The sequence below is a fragment of the Coccinella septempunctata genome, chromosome 3 (assembly GCF_907165205.1).
Source record: "Coccinella septempunctata chromosome 3, icCocSept1.1, whole genome shotgun sequence".
In the NCBI taxonomy this organism is placed as follows: domain Eukaryota; kingdom Metazoa; phylum Arthropoda; class Insecta; order Coleoptera; family Coccinellidae; genus Coccinella; species Coccinella septempunctata.
In genome coordinates this window covers 23230457-23249884 of record NC_058191.1, presented here as the reverse complement: position 1 = coordinate 23249884, position 19428 = coordinate 23230457, and the positions used below count along the sequence as shown (strand labels likewise).

General features: G+C 37.0%; 1 protein-coding gene across 2 annotated transcripts; it reads left to right on the top strand.

Moving 5' to 3' along the window:
* The first annotated feature begins 8613 nt into the window (after window positions 1-8613).
* LOC123310531 lies at window positions 8614-18565 on the top strand. Of its 2 annotated transcripts, none has more exons than XM_044894036.1 (3): window positions 8614-8983; window positions 17127-17376; window positions 17758-18565. In XM_044894036.1, the coding sequence occupies exons 1-3, from the start codon at window positions 8881-8883 to the stop codon at window positions 18434-18436; spliced, it is 1032 nt and encodes a 343-aa protein (XP_044749971.1). In that variant the 5' UTR covers window positions 8614-8880; the 3' UTR covers window positions 18437-18565. The 2 variants fall into 2 exon arrangements, with proteins under 2 accessions (XP_044749971.1, XP_044749970.1); XM_044894035.1 differs by lacking the exon at window positions 8614-8983 and adding an exon at window positions 12946-13581.
* Window positions 18566-19428: the final 863 nt, after the last annotated feature.

Genomic DNA, 19428 nt, shown 5'->3' with positions numbered 1-19428 from the left:
AATATGTTTTTAATTTCGTAAGAGAGAAATAGAAGCCTCTCTCCTGGTATACGTCTATTAACGTCTCCTTTTAATTCTTCTTGAATTATAAGTTTTGTCAGGGTGGACCTGGCATTTGACGAAAGAAATCCATTTATTCGCTGCTCAGCTTATATAGCTCTGCCATCATTACTGTCAGTAAGGAGTTCGAGGAGCTTCTAGAAAGACATAAAAATAGATATAGAGTCATTCGGGGTAACTGAGCGCAGTGGGTAAGTGTGCGCAGTGCGTATATCTCGGCTATGCAATGTATGAAAGAGGGGTTCATTTGGGTGAAGCAAGGGCGCAGAATCGCCAAATTAGTTTTTCATAGGAGTGCGCCGTGCCACGTTTCTTTAACTTTTTATTTGCAATCAAACAAATTCACTAGTTTTCTTGTTAATTTTCAGCATCTCTGCACATTCTGCCAGGTCCAAGTTCCGAGTCCCTCAGTATTAAACAATATTTTATTCGATCATGGGCATATTAATCTAAATATATAATAAAAAATTTTAGGTTCTCTTAGCCGCTCAACTCTATAAGAACGTCAATTCAAATTTTGGCTTATTGGGGAAAGTGTGCGCGGGTAAGTGTGCGCATAGATTCATTATATGGGCATTAGTTCAGTGAGGATTAAATTATGACATTGTTGATTTTCTTGGTTAAGACTCGATCAATATTGTCCTATTTGTTCAGAAAAATATAAAGAGACACCAACAGGGGAAAGTATCAAGTGTTGTGTTCACCACAATTTTGGCACGAAAATTAAGCACTGCTTGTTAAAAGGCGCTTCTGTATCGACAATAAACAGCATTTTTCTAATATTGTAACATTTTGATGACATTATTTTGTAATTTGTTTTAATTGTGTGGTTCACTAAGCACTGCGTTCACTTACCCCGTGAGGACGCGCACACTTACCCGCAATACGGGGCAGGTGAACGCACTCCGACTTTCTCTATTAAATTCTTTTTTGCGGAAAGAGAACGCTTTTGTTTGTTTGCTTTCTGATGATTTTTTATAGATTAGAAAATTCTCTATCTTATGACTATGTTTTAATTTTCCTAGCTTCAACATTTGAAACAAGATATGGCTTGAAAGGCAAAAGTGCGCACAGTTGCCCCGAATGACTCTATGTTAGCAAATGTTAATTTGACCCCCCTTAAAATATACTGATAATGTCCGACGACGAATGTCGAAGGAAGAATAAGAGTATAGAACCTATGCTCTGTGAACTCTGTGCTCCAATGTTACCTGCCCTCTCTTCGAACAGGCCGAACAGACAATTACTTGAACTACCTTGTCGGCCGGTATGCTCTGTACCTGAACCTTTGTTAGAGCACCTCCACGTGCTAGATAACTGACCGCCATCTTACTTTGTGAATAAAAAGTACCAACCACGTGTCTTACTTAATTCTAACATCAGAAGTGGGATTAAATTTCTTCTTTCGAGAAAAGAAATTGAGGATCCTATTTTGTGAGTGAAAATCGTTTGTGTTTTGTGAGAATCTACAAAAACAAGCCAAAATGGACCAGCAAAATCTCAACAAAGCTCCCGAAGAAAGTGAAGCCATTTCGGTAATGCGGATAATGGAGAACCAGGCCCAACTTCAAATGAAGATGATGGAGTTGCTAGCCAACATGTTTAGTTTAAGGAACGACACCGACCACGTGGTGACCGCATAATTATCGTTAGCCCAGTTGACCCCGACGATACATCCTTTTCAACCAAGGAGTGGATTGAGGAAGTTGATCGAATTAAATTCGAAACAGGTACGTCTGATACTGTTGTAGTATTAAAAGCTGGGCAAGCCCTGAAAGGCCGTGCAGCCAAAATTTATCAAAACTGGAAACCGATTATTAGAAATTGGTCAACATTTTCTAGGAATTTAGAGATAGCGTTCCCTGAGAAAGGAACTCCGGCCACGAGGCTTAAAGCTAGTATGTTGATAAGTAGTGCAAATTTTAGTTCGTTAGTAGAGTATGCTCAGGCCAAGTTGAATTCGATCAGGAAACTTTGTGAAAAGTTTCCGTGGGAAATAGTGTTGAGCTTGATAGCACATGATATCACTAATGTAGAAGTTAAGAATAGATTATTAATGCAAGAACCTAAGAATGAAATGCAGCAGCTGAAATTGCCTTCTTCATAGGATTCCGACGCTCCATATTAGTCTCAGATAATAGTAGAAAACTAGACAAATGAAGCAGCTACTGAAAACAGAATCAGACAAAACCTTTCATGGGAATTGTAAGAACTGTGGAAAATTTAGGCATAGAAAGTCAGATTGTAAAGAAACGTTGTTTTAATTCTAATCCAGAAAATTCCAGTCTTGAATGTAATTTCTGTGATAGAAAGGGATATACTGAAGATTTTTATTTTGTTAAGAAAAAGAGAGAAACAAGTTCAGTTAAACTTTAGTTACCCATTGTTCGTAACAATCAATTAGCACATTAGATTTGAATCTAGACTTGTCAGGATTGGACGAGCGATTAGTAAAGTATTGAATAAATCGAATATTGTCAAATAACAAAAATTTTCAAGCAAGTCGACTAACTTAGTCGGAACATACCTAGTGGAAATAAGATACTGGCGCTTTGTTATGTTTCAGGAAAATCAAAATCAATTGCAAAAGTTTGATCTGTTTTGTACGTGAATTCTTTTGAAGATTTACACAAGACAAGCGCTCTCAAGAATGTAAAATGTTCCCGTTGAGCAATCCAGGAGTATAGTATAACGCTGGCAGGTCTCGAACATCAGGTTAGGTTACCGATTGATGTTAATCAGAAAATTTCCATGAAGGTGACATCTATCGAATGGAGAAAAACTGAAGCCAACATTTATTGGACCTTTCGAAGTGCAAGCAGTCCTACCAAACGATCTATATGCCTTGAGAAGAGTAGGAGTCCAAAATAGAACCAATGAGATCTTGGCCTAAAAGAAAAAGCAAATAGTGATGAGTGAGTGCTAGTTTCAATGATGCGCCATGATGAAGTGAAATATTCTCATGTCCATCAGATTTTATGTTCTATACTGTTCCTTATGAGATTCTTATTGTTATGTTATGATCCATTGTATTGTCTCATGTTCATTTTATGTTGAATGTTTTCCAAAGCACTTCAAATTCCATGATAAGTTTTCGGTACTTTAAATACGAACATGTAAAATTGACAAGTAAGGCCCAGACGGGATGTCGCTAGTGAGGCTAACTCTGTGCAATTGAGAAGTAAGGTCCGGACGGGAGTCCCTAGTTGAGGCTAACCTCTGTTCAATTTCACAGTTGTGATATTGACAAGTAAGGCCTAGACGGGAGGTCGCTAGTGAGGCTAACTTCTGTGCAATTGACAAGTAAGGTCCGGACGGGAGTCCCTAGTAGAGGCTAACTTCTGTGTAATTTTACAGTAGTGATATTGACAAGTAAGGCCCAGACGGGATGTCGCTAGTGAGGCTAACTCTGTGCAATTGAGTAGTAAGGTCCGGACGGGAGTCCCTAGTTGAGGCCAACCTCTGTGCAATTTCACAGTTGTGATATTGACAAGTAAGGCCTAGACGGGAGGTCGCTAGTGAGGCTAACTTCTGTGCAATTGACAAGTAAGGCCCGGACGGGAGTCCCTAGTAGAGGCTAACTTATGTGCAATGCCACAAACCTAATTTAACAGTTTATATGTTGTAAATGACAATTTTATCAACTTTTGAAATTCCAAGTGTTTTGTTGACTTGATCTGTAAACAGTAAGCGGTGGTGGTTTTTTTCTCGCTTGGCTCTTTTTTCCACCTATAATAATGCCGCAGCGCGAGCCAGCGCATCAAACAGAGCCATGTACACAAAGATTCAACTGTTTTATGTTTACAAGCTCCCTTTAACAATGTTGTTTGATATTAAGATATTGTTTATGCCTACTAAGTGAAACGAGGACGTTTCAGTGGTCAGTATGGCCGTGTTAGCAAATGTTAATTTGACCCCCCTTAAAATATACTGATAATGTCCGACGACGAATGTCGAAGGAAGAATAAGAGTATAGAACCTATGCTCTGTGTACTCTGTGCTCCAATGTTACCTGCCCTCTCTTCGAACAGGCCGAACAGACAATTACTTGAACTACCTTGTCGGGCGGTATGCTCTGTACCTGACCCTTTGTTAGAGCACCTCCACGTGCTAGATAACTGACCGCCATCTTACTTTGTGAATAAAAAGTACCAACCACGTGTCTTACTTAATTCTAACATATATTTTAAAGAGTCATCAACTTTGTGCATTGTCTTCTTTGTTCCTTCCCTATACATAGTCATTGATGTATATAAAAAACAACTAGATGACATGGTATGGCAATCGAAGAGGATATACAGGGTTTTCAATTTCAGGAAACTTCGTGAAAAGGAGTACTTTTGAAGAAGTGTCTATCTTTTGAAAGAATTTTGTTTTGATGAATTGATTAAGAAGTTTTTTGATACGATTTCGTCTTTCAGTAACATAAATTTATAGCAATACAGGATGTCGAAATACGTTGGGTGAAATGGGGTAGGATTGACATCGAGTCATTTCTTATTTTTTTGATTAATTGACTTCCACCGTCTTAATTGAGATATGCAATTTTGAGGAAATTTCTTTCATCACAAACTTGAAATATGAACCAAGGAAAGAGGATGAAATAAACGCTTACCCTTGTTGTTTTCTGAGAAGTTTCTTCGTAACCAGACGCTGTAGACGGAACTTCTGCTTCCTCTATTCCTACTTTTGCTTGATGGCTTTTCGATGGTGCAAAAAAAATTCCTTGTTTGGAGGGACAGGAGATGATGTAGCTCTATTTGGAGATGGTGTAGCAGACATGCAATGCTTCCATTTTTTCCAATGGGACATAAATATAGCTCTATGCCCTATGGAAGGGATAAGCTCCCTAATCATATCTTCCTTAAAAAATGGTATACTTTGTAGAGTTACGTCATTTCATACAAATGAAAATTTTCAGTAAAAATAATCAAGAAATAGTTATCATCTTGTTTGAGCCCCAATCAATTTTTTATTGTTAAATAAGTTGGCAAATAGATACTGATTTGCTAGTGCTGAGATGTAGACTGTTGCGTCATAACTTCTCAGAGAATCATTTGACACAACATTTTAAACATCGCTTGGTAGGACCTAAACGAGACATACATATATAATAAATAAGTACAAAAAACATTCTTCTTAATATATCAATATAATGACTTAAGTTCCAACTTCTAAGATATCCAGCAATATCTGAATTTTATGGCTCTAACTCGATAGGAGCATCCAAATCATAAATGGCACTTCCTAGGCGAAAGCTGAAATCGCCAATATCCTCTGGTAAAATATCGTCAGAGGTGTGCAAATCCATTTTTCACTGAGATGGGTTCAAATACCCTGTACACTTCACTGAATAAATGTACACGATCACCAACAACAGTCGACAACTACTGACTAAACGAGGAATCAAGCCACACTGAACTTAACCCTTTTAATATCTAAGGAGGATTTCAAATTGCTTTCGAAGTGTCAGAAATAATTTATGACATAACTTTCATACATTTCCTTCACTAGATTCAGAAAATTTATTTCCTTGCAAAGAATATTGCTTTTCATGGAAACCACTTGAATGCATCAGGTATATAAGATTAATGGGACTTGAGTTCAAGTATTTGAATTGGTAGGAATGTATTAAAAAAAACTTAAATCCTATATATTTTTCTGAATTGATTGAATGAAAGAAATTTGCCATAAATTTTTCTCCGAGGGTAAATAAATGTCTATAAAGACATAAAGTCATACCTAACATGGTCATAAACCACATACCGAATGCGCGGAATGTGTATTTTATTGCTTGGCGTGATGTACGCAAATCCTCGTAACCGATATCTGAACAACACGGAACGATGCTCATGCGCACACGGGGATTTTTATCCGAATATCGGAGTTTTGAAATCATCCACACTGAAATTAATTCACAGACACCATCTCAAGTTACCAGCGTCCCAAACGCATTCCTTGTACTGACGCAAAAGCAGAAATCTTCGTTATTCTTTCTCTGAACTCAACAGATCCAGTAATGATCGCATTTATACAAACAATTCGAAAGAACAAGATTAAATATCATCATCCTCCTCCATTACTCCTACATCGTCATCCCCATATGTGAATTTTGAGCATTCCAATAGGTCTTTGTTCCCTGTATCAAGAACCTCTAGTGCATGCTTGACAAGTTGTAGTTCATTTTCATCAAGATCAAGGCCTTTCATTTCTATCTTCAAAAACTGCTTAGATGGGAGGATATAGTAGTGCTTGTTGAAGGGTAGGATATAAGCGTAGTGGGGTCAATGAGGTTTATCAGTTTTGAAGCTTCATGATGGTTCTTTTCTGATTCGGCTTCTTCCTTTTTCTCTGTTCGGTCAAGTGTCCTGTTGCTTTTCGTGAGGAAGTTGAAACAGGTCCTAGGGGTTTCTATTGTATCGATGACTAAGGTTCCGTGCTCTTTTGAGAAGGTCATCTCTTCGGTGGGTTCTGGAGCGAACGGGTTCAATGGGTTTTGTATCCTAAGGATGTAGTTTTTCTCGTGCTCGTTAGTTATGCTCCTCTCTCTCAAACTAATCTCTTCCAAGTGGCTGTTGCAGCAGGTTCATGGTTGCATTCCACCGTCTGCGAGCAATTGCACTTTTTCTGATATATTGTCCCTGTTTCCTATCTCTCTCTTTATTCTCCAAAGCCTTCTTGTTCCGTCAATCCCAAGTCTAAGTCGCACTGCTGCACCTAACGGGTTTGTTGTAAGGGTTGTCAGAGAGGTTGCCGCCTCTTTCGCCACAGAGTAAAAATCATCGTGGGGGTTCACACCTTTGGGTCTAAGTGCAGAGGTTTCAGTTCCGAATTGAGCCACAAATTTCTTATCCATGTACCAAGATGTGTATTCTCCTAGGCCCTCTCGGAAGAAAAATGTCTCGTCAGGACTCAGGTTTATTCCTAACATCCCCAAATTTCTTCTGTTCATTTCAACACACTTCTTGTTGTCTTCTCGGCTGTGTCCCATGTATAATGACATAGAGTCATCACTAGACCTTAGGGTCTACACTCTCATGATATTTTTGTCCATCCTGTGGTTAGGAGCTAGTAATCCTACAGTTGTAGAGGCTGCATTCATCATTCCCATTAACATACCGGGACTCGCTCTTATATGTTCTCTGTCTTCCGTGATTTTGGCTTTGATCATATTGTACCATTCTTTAGTTTGCAGGTTCATCATTGGAATGTGGGAATCAGTCCATTCCAACTTTGAGTATTCGCTTTCAGTGTAGATCATCAGCTCCGCTCCGATTTGTATTTCCTTCATTGCCATTAGGAAATTGCCAGATACCGCAATCATTGCGTATAGTCTTCCCATTTCAGTAGGTTGGGGCAGATTCAATCTAGTTCTTGTGTCCTTGTCAAAAAAGTATTTGTGCATCAAAGCAAAAGTGGTTGGAGCAAGGCGTTCATTCCATTTGGTAGCATCCTCTGTGCCTTGGCATGATATTTCTGAGGGACCTGATGGTAGGGAAGAATTAGACATATTATTAGAGATCTTTTGTTTTTTCTCGTCGCCACCAATGGATATTGTCGCTCCTTCCACCTTAGTTGATGGTGACAGGTGAAACTCCTCGATTATGTACAGAAACATCCTTAATATCATATCAGCAGAAGCAATAGCTCTTCTGTCCTTCTTACCTCTCTCCTTATGCTTGATATAAGAACCAAATCTAGTTGCTATTCTTAGTGAAACATCTTGAGTTTCTTCCTTTGAAGATGTTTTTGGGGACACTATTCTTTCGACTTTTCTCAGCACATTTTTTCTTTGTTTCGTAGATCTATTGTATATAATTTTGTTCTCAGTCTTCCAGATAGTGGTCTCATATTTTATGCTGTCTTTCTCAAATAAGATAAAAAATGCTTGAATCCACTCTAGACAACTAAAGCATTGCGTTCCGGTGTTGTCACATAAGAACATTCTTTTGTAGGCTACAGCTGATGTTGTGCTTTGGCTAGTGAAAGGACAGTATGTTTGTCTGCTGTCCGAATTTGATTCCAATATTTTGTTCATGACATCTTCCACACAATTATTATCTATGTATGGCTGATTTCTCTTCAGAAATTCTTCAACCATTGATCTTGCCTCAGAAGGTATAAAATTTCCAACTTCATTGAAAGGGAAGGGCCCATCTGTCGTCTCCCACTGCATCCTTTCTATCTCTCTCCCTAGAAGGTTCATTGTCTTGGCTGTTGGTTTTCTGTTAAAGCTGTACGCTCTTCCTATGGTTTCCGCAACCTTGGGTGCTTAACTTCCATAACCATGAGGAGGAGTGTTCGTGTAGAGATAAAGGCTGCTTATGAGGCTCAAATTTCGTCTTTCTTCTTCAGGCAAATGGCTATATTTTCTCTCCTCAGTGTTCTCTTCCTTGTTCACACAGAGAGCGGTTAGATCCATTATCAGGCTGCAATCATAGTCTTCAAATTCCATTTTTGGGCTTAGCAAAGTACAAGTTTTTTTTCAGTCTAGCTGCATCAACAAATACTGTTTCCCTATAACAGGAATCTTTTATGGAGAACACAAAAGTTTTGCCTGCAAACCCCACAATTTTTCCTGTTCATGCGACATACTTCAATTTAACAGGAATCGGGATGTTAGGTGGACAGTATGCTTCCAGTTTCTCTAACAAAAGTGTAGCACAAAAGCAGAACGCTTTGTTATTACTCAAAAGTTCCTGTAATGATCACATTTCAATCAAGCTGCATCAACAAAATATTGTGTCCCTATAACAGGAATTCATTATAAAGAATACCAAAGCTTTGGTTCCTGCAAACCTAACATTTCTTCCTGTTCATATGACGTACTCCAGTTTAACAGGATTCGAAATGTTAGGTCGACAGTATGTTTCCAGTTTCTCTAACAAAAGTGGTTCTTATTCAACAGGATTCCAATTTACAGGTAATTCCAGTAAACGATTTTTTTGTGTTCGACCATTTTTCCTCACAGACTTGATTCTTCTCACGTTTTTTGGACGCACATTTATTTTTATCGATATCAAATTTATGAAGCTTATATATTCCTAATACATATTCTCTAACTTTCCTTATGAATCTGGAATATTTCAGCCTATGGTGATTATTCAGAATATTATTTTTCGAAATTCTAAAATAGCTTTAGATTGGTGACATGACCTTTCGCCAATGATCATCGAAGTCCACAATGGTATATATGTAACATACCTTTCCAAAATATCATTAAGGAAGGTGGGGTTATAATAGGGATTTGCTTCTTCTACCCCATCATTACAAATGGACTTCAATAAATAATTCCGCTTATTTTCGAATTCTATTAAAATTTCGATTTTTTATACTGTGATTTTGCGTTTTGGTCACGTATGATTGAGCTTCTAATTTTCGTACACTCCGAAATCGTATCCTCCTCAACACTTTTATCATACAGTATCTGTCGAATCAGTTCAGCAAGTTTTTTCTCTGCGTAATTCACAGATATACCTTTATACTTGGAACTTGTTGAAACTACCAAATTATCGAACCATATTTCAAACTCTTGTTTAGTTTTCATATTGAAACAAGAAGCGAAACTTTCTTTCAAGATATATGTGACGTTTTCGCCTGTTTCGGCAAATTTGTTGATTAATGTTGATAAAATCTTCATCATATGAGCGCAGCACAAACTTATATGGGTTATATTAGCGCAGCAATTTTCATCACCCACAATATAGTCGTAAGTGTGGTTGATGTAGGTTATGAGCGACATCTCATTAAATGACAAGCATACTGCATTTATTTCGGCCATACTGAAATCAGTCACTACTCGATCGCAAATTGGCCATGTGTTACTATTATTGCAAATAGCGAGGATATTTTCACGTCATTGTCTGATCGAGGTTCTGAAACGTTATACACAAGAATTCATAATTATCATAATGTATATCATATGATATTATTTGTTACAAAATATCGTTTAAAAAAATGTTTTAATAAGTGTTTATAACTTCCTACAGAAGAAAAGTTGCAATTTTATCCGACAACAATTTTGTACGAATAGATGTTTACCAAGGACCTTATCTTGACAACCACTCCTCGAACCAATTGTTTGAGCTCAACAACGGCACGGGATGGCAGGTCCTGAAGTTGGAGGGCTGAAGAAAGACTTAACACTTGCTCTTTGTGACCTTTACTTACACGGCACTGATCACACTCACAGTGAAAACTCACTAACTTTTAGACTTATGACTATTTGTCCAAAAGAATTTTGAAATGAAAAATGATCGACAGTTCAAACTCTATTGGAAGCTGAATTTATTTGAAATTTCATTTCGTAACGGAAAAATGAAATGCATATGCTAAGAATATGAATTAATCTCCCTGATTGACAAAGGATGAATTCAATGTGTAAAATGAATATGCGCCGTCGTAAGGAAACCTACACCTGGTAGAGTGGTAGCATATTGAATATAAACTTTACCGGGGGATAATTGAATGAAAATGAAACAATTTCCTATTCGGAAAATCGAAATATTTAAAAAAAAAATTAAATGATCTGACATTCACTTTGGCGTGAACAAACTACAAAGTACAACATCGCCCTGAAACAGTTATTTAATCAACTAGGTTATTAATGAAAGCGATTAATGATTGAGATATTTTAATGTTCGAGATCATTAATCGCTCAATAAACAAGTTTATTACAAGTTATTTTCGTCGAACAGATTTTGAATTGAATGTGAATTCTTGAATGCAAAAATTTTCTATCGATACCTAGTCGAATTTCACACCTTATAAATTTATGCGACCGATCGAACAATTCGAGAAGTCCATAGAGGGCAATTCGAGTTGTGACATTTTGAGTTAATCACATTGATATCGTTCCCTACAATATCTGTTAAAGAATATGTGGAGCTGGTGGAAACTGGAGTTGTAGTAGGTACATTGATTACTCTCTAACCATCATAATTTTTCTGCGACCTCCACAATTCATCTCTTATCGATTCACCCGCTAAGTACTACGAAAATCAATGCGAAATTCAAATAAAATAATTATTTGGAATGCTGCTGAATACTTCTATTTTCAATTACCCATAACAATAATGCATTAATAGGAAATTAACCGATAAAAGGGTTCATTAACAGCTAATTTGGTGTACGTTAAACAGTGCTATTATTAAGAGGTCGACGGAAATAATTGTTTATACTCAAAATCGTTCGATAACTCTCATCCGTGGATATTTGAAACTGATCTACAATGCCCAGAACATCATTTGAAATTTTTGAACACTTAATTTGGGGGGTTTGTTCATAAATCTGACCATTGTGAGCCGTTCCTATACTCTAAGTTGAGCTCGTCGACTTCATCTAGGAGAAGATCCTTCATGAAATCGCTGGCCTCATATTTCTATCGACCTTTCTTGATACTGCATGGGTCTCACCCAAAATCTACGAGGACATGGTCATCGCTGACAACCTACAACTCCGATTATTACTGCAATAGCTGCTGCTAAAACAGCGTCATCATCCATATTGTTTTCCAAAATCCAACTCTTGCACACACCTGAGTCGAACCGTTCTTCATCATTCGGGACGTCTACACTTCAAAACCAGTCTGGACGCCATGTCGAATCGGACGTAGCGAACCGAATGTGTCGCCCCGTATAGGTCGAGTGATGTCGTTCGGCATAGTGTGGACGCGACTTCAGGTACCGAAATACGACGAAAAGTCTGTCGCATTGAGAAGGAAGATGTTGGGCAACCCATCTCTTTCTAATGGTTCGACAACCAATCGAACAACCGCATCAGACGTCGGATGTAGCAGTCGTCTCACTTGAACGCACGAAGTGTCTCTCGCCCAATTGACAGAGCGCAGAGGGAGATAGATTGATCTACATCTTCCTTTTCAGTTTTCCTCAGTTTGCCTGCATCTAGATGCCGTCCCGGTTCTTTTAGAGTTCACTGATAGTGAATTATGTGTTCAGCAAAAGGGTTCATACTTCGAACATCTTCTTCTTCTGAATTTGTAGTTCAGTTTGGTAGTCAACGCTAAGCTTTTCTGTTTACAAAGATAGTCTTATTATTATTGTGTACCATATTGAATTTGAAGCGATTTCTTTATGCAGGAATGTGTTTTATTTTTTACTCGAAAGCGATGCCCCTTACGTCCACAAGTCAGGAGACCCGAATTGATATATATCAGTTAATATAAATAAAGATTCAAGAGTAATTTTGTTGTTGGAGAAAACAGTGGCGTATCATTTTGTTGTCTAAAAATATTCACTCTCGATGCAATCCGTCCACTGATAGAATAAAAAATAATAATTTTATGCAAAAAGTGCTCCTTGATGCTTAAAATCTATTAATTTCATAGAAATATTTTGAGGGGCTCAGAACTGAAGCAAACCAAGTCCATTCAGCCCAGTTTTGAGATGAATGGCTTAGAAGTTGTTTATTTCCAATTAATTCAAAAGTGACTTCTTTATTTATTATTATTCTTATGTGAGCATATGCTTACATTCTAATCTTTCAAAATCTGAAGAAGTCACTTTTGAATTAATTGGTGATAAAAAACTTCTTAGTCATTCATCTCAAAACTAGGCTGCATGGACTTGGTTCACTTCAGCTCTGAACCCGCTCATATCAAGCACTGTGAAAGTTATCAATAAAAAACCTTTTTTTCTATAATTTCAACACCCCGTATCTCCGAAAGGAAGCATTCCTCGACATATGTTCATATGACAAACTAGGGCTTATTTTTGACGCAGAAAACTTGGTTAAGATCTGGACCACGCTGTGTATGCAGTGTTTCTAAAGCAGCCAGAATTGATGTATTGTTGTCGTTTTCGGAATGCTAGAACTATTTCTCTTTCTTTGACATTGGGATACACCGTTCCTTCTTGGGTCGAAAACTCAAATGATAACAACGTAATTTTTGACCAGGGTGTCTATCTCTGATTAAATTTTTTCTTAAGGTAGAGTGATAATGAAGCGAAACACTTCATGCCTCGAATATACACAACAAAGACATTGTACTCAAGCTAAAGGGAAGGTCATGTATAGTCCTCATCCTTCACCTCAAAGCATTGACCAAAAATTACAAAATTCCACGGCATTGTTCCTCTGTTTTTGTCGTGAAATATACAGCAAGACGGCGAAACAGACTTCAAATAGCAAATATAAATTTCGCAAACTTTCTCGAATGGATACGTCAAATAACCAATGAGCCGTGAAAATGCATGTGTTGAAGTTGCAAATCCAATAAATCAAATTATTCCAGCGTAACTTTGTGGTCTTACGAATTGACCTTAAGTACATCCTAAAATATGTCATAGTTCTATCCGTCGATTTCGAAATATTTCACTATGCTATAAAAGATCTATTCACTTTTGAGCATTCATCTATCTGTTGAGTTCGAGTAAAGTTAAGCAATTATGACGGTTCTCACTTTTCTTGTTGTTTTTCCTTTGATTAGTGCAGCTTCGATCGAGAAAAAATCAATGATTGTGAAGCGCTCAGAATTTGGAGACCAAAAAGTTTCCGCATCGGGTAATTATTCTATTATCACTATAATTTTGCGTTAGTCGTATAGTAATTCTTCTGCTTCTACAGCTTAAAAACTTATGTCGAAGCATTTTCCTAGTAATTTCGTCCTCTTTTTCTGAAATCCTGATCAAAACACAGACAAGAAAAGGCTGTAAGTGTTATAAAAAACAGAAATTATACCCCCCTCATTCGAGAGCTTTGAATTGAGAAAGAAGAAATTCTCGGAACTTTCGTTACCTGTTTCGAGGAAAAAACTTGCCTACTTTTGCATTCCTTTAACTACAACCAGGGAAAAGCCAAAATTTTGACCTAGAATTTGTGGTGTTGCGATACCTGATTCTTAAGACCCCATCGAGATACTAATAAAGTTTGACCAGTTATAATTTCTACATCACTTTGGTGATGTTGAATGTTCAGACCGAGATGCCAAGCATCAGTCTTCGCCTGTATGCCATTGAGGCAAATGTCTCTATCGTCATGTTAAGGTCCTAAAATATTCAATTTGAACTTTCGTGGGCTCTAGAGAATGAAACATTGATGGTATAAATGAAAGCTCACCTGTGTCATAACTCATTATTAGACTAACAATTGACAAAAAAAGCAATTCTAATAATGAAAAATTTCCAGAAAATATTCAATGATTGTCGACTTTCTCCGAATTCAGTTACTCGTTTCTTCTAATTTAAGTCATAGGGATGCCCCTATTTTCGTCATATAACGTAGTAAATTCATACTAAACATTAAATGGAAGATTGGGATAAGTTTATTTCATTATTGAAAACACAACATCAGTTCGATGAAACAGAAAAAAAAATAATTCCAAAATATAAAAATGAAATCCAACATCAATGAATTAATAATTCTAACAAAAGCTTATATTTTCTTTGGTAGCTAAACAGGAGAACCCTAAATTTCCCTGGAATTTATTGAAACTGGTTTCTCAAATACACATATGACGTATTCTTTTGTGTAGTCAAGATGTTGGGTTATTAAGTCCTTTGGCTTGAAAGGTTTTGTGTTACTCTTTGGGCGATATTGATATGGCGTCTCAAAAAACTTTAATGCCAATGCTTATTTGGTCGATTTTCGGTTAAAGTATTGGGCCTTTTCAGTTCTTGTATCTAGATGCTGTCGCACAATCACGTTTTGTCACTGGAAAACCTTGTTTTGCCATAGTCAAAACCCTTTGAACTAAAATCGACTTCTGTTTTTTTATTATATTCATTAGAAATAGTTATCCTGGGCATTATTTGGCAGCTTTTGGGATACACATTCAATTCCTGAATTCAACTAAGGCTTTTTGAATATCACTGTGTAGCGTTTTTGGTCCATTTTCAGAGCTTCAAATATTCATTAGATAGGGTCCAACTTAGTTTCAAGAGTTGAGTTCTTTGAATTTCAGGTATTTTTATGGTACGTAATGTTCATTATGAGGAAACTGAAAGACGTGGTTGATATCTTATGATCGAAAAATATTCATCAAATAAATGAAAAACTATATTCCGAAATTTATATTTCAACAACCTTTTTTTTGAACCGATCCGATTTGGAAAAAAATGGTAAAGGAGAAGAGTATTTCTTTTGACCTCGAGAATCTACTGTTGAAATATTTGTACGAGTCAACAACAACAACAGCTCAACCTGTATAATGGATAAAACGGAGAAATTAGCACCTAAAGCATTGCAAAGGTACTTCTACTTTTTCATTTGGAGTACTTAAGTGGCCTTTCTAATTATTCACTCCCGGAGGGTTCAAAAGTAGAAAAGTGCCTTTGATTTTTCGAATTGGGGCTGCCTTTTAACACTTCTGAGGCTTTCTTCAATGTCCATCTTCAAATTGAATTCTATTTTTTCGACTGACTCAATGAAAAAAAAAAAAAGAATTTGAGATATCAACAGCTCAGTTTGTAACCCTCATACCAGCATTTTTCACAAGCGCTTTTAAAGCAAATCAGTTTTCGATGTCAAAATATTTTACTACTCATCAGTGAGTAGAGTTGATATTTCGAAACGAGTACCGTTACGAGCACAAAAATACTTTCATCTTTATTGACTTGATTATCTCTTGTAGTTCTAAAGTGCATAAGAGAATTTAAAGACGTTTAATATTTATAGTCAAAACACCATGGTTATAAGAACACTCTTATTCCCATACTATTCAATACGAAAAACCAAACTATATACTACCTACTGTATACTAAAATACAGTTGGCTCTAAGAATTTAGGAATGAGAATTTGAATATTAAATAACTGTACCCGCAAGTTGTCATCAGAATTTGATAAATAAACCGAATTGGCGTAGGCGTACAATTACCTTTTAGTTTACCAATGTGGAATGATTTCATAAGATTATTCATTTCTGGATTTATGAGAACTTCATTATCTATTCAATTTTTCTGCTCAGATAGTCATCGCACGTTGTTTTCGTCTCTTTGCAAATACCAAAGTGATATACCAGCTAAGAAGTGTTTATATTTCCTTTGCATCAGGAAATAATTATTATAATCGAAAATTGTAAATTCATTCATTCATTCATTGCTGTATCCCGTTGCCGGGAATGAATCTACAAAAAGACGAAAAAAGGGGAAAAACAAAAAGAAAAGAAAAAACAAAGGAAAAAAAAGGTGCGAAAAGACTTATAATTTTTCAGGGCTAATTGCGACTGTGTGCTCTCCTGTGACTGTAGAGACCCAACCGTGACCTACATATCCTACCACACTCCGGGCATGGATAGTCACCAACCAGATCTTTCCGCCGCTGTATCCTTCTCGAGTCTCCATTATAACTGTGTACCAAAGACCTCCACTGTGACCTGTCTAACGCTAGTTGTTCCTAGTTATGATTGGCATTAACTGATTTTAGGGATTGATGTAGTGTGTCCTTAAACCGCTTATACTGGCCTCCTAGTTTCCGGGCTCCCTCAGTGAATTCGCCAGAGAGAGCTATTTTGGGGAGTCTTGTGTCTTGCATCCTCAGAATGTGGCCGCTCCATCTGAGTCGGGCCCTCGCTACTTGAGTCTCAATTGATGCACAACTCGCGCGTTGCAAGACTTCTGCATTCGAAACTTTATGGAACCATCTGATGTGCATTATCTGTCTTAGATGACGTTGTTGCGTTTGTTCAAGCTGTTTAATATGTCGCCTGTAGGGCGTCCAGCTTTCGCTTCCGTGAAGGAGCGTTGGTAGGACCACTGCTTTGTAAACAGCTGTCTTGGTCTTCAGATTGAGGTCGTGATTTTGAAACACTCTATCCTTTAGCTTCCAGAATGCCCGTGATGCCGAATTGATACGGTTGTGTATTTCCGTGTCAGGGTTAGCCCTAGTATTTATGAAGCTTCCCAAGTATTTGAACTGCTCGACCTGTTCTAGAGTTTCATTCTCCAGGCTGATATCTGTTGGAAGGCTTTCTGGCGGACTTACCAGGATTTTGGTTTTGTCGATATTAAGTCTAAGACCTAAAGCTTCGTATATATGTTTATTGGTGTCCAACATTATATGTAGATCCTCCGAGCTGCTGCATCATTAAACTTTATTTCTTCACTTACAGGGTATACATTTCTATCCGATGAAAACGGACCAATCAAATACTCCAGCTATAGGCTCTCTAATGGAAATATACAAAAAGTTCCCTTTGGATATTTCGGACCTCAACGAATTCTTGGAAAGCCAATAACTACCGGAACAGGACCCTACACCTATTTCGATGATGGTTCGTTATCTCACAGCCAGCTTTATCACAACCATCCCATTTATCATCAAGGCTTGCATCTAAGGCCCGGTTTACCATCAGAATATAGGTAAAAAACATATTTCGAAGTTGAATGAAACAAATGGGTCATAGGGTCATTATGAATATTGCTTTTCGGTTTTTGAATGAGAATGAAATTCGGAACATAGGATGATCGTATTACACTCATTATCTGATTTTTTCATAAAATAGTTCTACCAACTGATAGAAGAAGATTTCAGGCAAACTACTCTCATGATCTTCAAATAAATTTTTTTTTCTGGTAATGCAGTTTTGGAGTTGATAATATGAAAAAAACTCCGCAGTTATCGTTTTTTTAACTCCTTTTGAGTTTCTTTAACAGAAATTTCACATTCGAATTCAAAATTTCATATGCCTAATATGAATAATAATAATATGTCCAATTAACGAAACGGTGCTATTGTTTCAGCTTACCTCTATACAGAAACGCATTGTACAAAAACAACTTACACGGTGGAAATTATGCCTACTCTAATCAAGATGGTCGCACTTTTGACCTAGCAAACAACTCAGTCAAAGGCGCTAAGGCACAGAAGGGCTATGAAAATGAAGCAAACTACGTCGACACCTCTAAAGGAAAACATCTAGAAGATGAACATCAAGAGAAGTACATCGAAAAGGGGGCCAAGACTGATAATAAGGAGGAAAATTCAGGATATCATTCAAAAGCTTCTGAAGCAGCGAAAGGATCTCGAGGTAGCTCGTTCGGAAAATCTGATGGTCACAGAAAAGGATCCAAAACAACAGGTTACCATAAGGTTCATCATAAAGACGAATACAAAAAAGAACACAGTTTCTACGATGAGAAAGACAGCAGTGGCCATCATAATGTGTATGATGAAAACGATTCAAAATATGAAAAAGAAAGTGGTAAATTCGAAAACGGGAAACTTAGTGATGCTGGCCATCGAGAGTCCGAATATTCCTTGAAGGATTTGAAGGACCAAGGCAAATATTTGAAAGAGAATGATGGAAGCCAAAGGGAAGAGGGAAAATCGGCGCATTTCGAAAATAACGAAGATTATGTACAAAAAAGGGGAAAGCTATACCAAGACGAAAACGGTTACGCTGTTAGTGATTCGGAATGAAATTTAAAGAATTAATAATTGGTTTACACTCAATGAACTTCCCCTAGAATAATTACTAGTCGCAAATGAATTGTTAAAATATATTATCTCTTTAAATCTTGTTATGTTTACACTGAATAAAGAAATATGTAAGAAGACTTTTTTTCTTTCTTGAAAACAATTGAAAAGTGTATGAAACTACAGATGTGGACATGGAGATACAATATGAAATGTATTGTTCTATCTTGTTGCTATGTGGTGAGTGATCTCAGCATTTTAGGGATAGTTGGGTTCGTTTTTGACTGCCGGTTTTATTATCAATTTTCTTGAGGCCACTTCAAATCCAAAAAATCTCAACAGCTAAAGTATACTTCAAGTCATGAAACATATTATGCAGGGTGTCTACTTTTAAAGTGGCCAAACTTCGAGGGGGGATCAGATGAGTGATTTTCAACAAAAAATGTCTTATAACACATAGTCGAAATGTTGACGGTTATTCTTCAATTTAACATTTCTTGATTTCACGAAATATTTCAAGTTTCTTCATAAACTCAATCATTATTCAGTTTTCCTTGTAGCCTCGTCAAATCTGACCACATATTCGGAAAGGGCAATAAATTTTCTATGAGGTAAAAGAGTCTGTGTGCAGAAAAAAGTTTTATTGCGGGCGTGGTAAGGAGATGAATATCACGGATCCGAAGTGAACAAAATTAGTCCTATTTTTCCAATAGTTTTATCGATGAAAAATTAATAATTATGCACATGTTTTCTTTTCAGTTAAAAATACCTCATTTAGTGTACTTTCGAATGGCATATCAACTTTTGTGCTAGCTGCTTATCCTCGGCTAAAATGTCATGGCTAACAAGTTAACAACGAAAAAGTCGAAAAATTCCGAACCTGAATTTGCTCTATTTTGAATCATAATAGAATTCTCATGGAAATTATCAATTCACCTTGAATCAAAATAATAACAGAAAAATCAGATATTTAATCTGTTAGACAGGCACATTTC

Excerpts from the sequence above, each read along its gene's own strand:
- LOC123310531 (XM_044894035.1), top strand. The coding sequence starts at position 13,467 with ATGACGGTTCTCACTTTTCTTGTTGTTTTTCCTTTGATTAGTGCAGCT. Across the intron at positions 13,582-17,126 it reads CCAAAAAGTTTCCGCATCGG|GGTATACATTTCTATCCGAT; the intron begins GTAATTATTCTA and ends CTTCACTTACAG. Across the intron at positions 17,377-17,757 it reads GGTTTACCATCAGAATATAG|CTTACCTCTATACAGAAACG; the intron begins GTAAAAAACATA and ends CTATTGTTTCAG.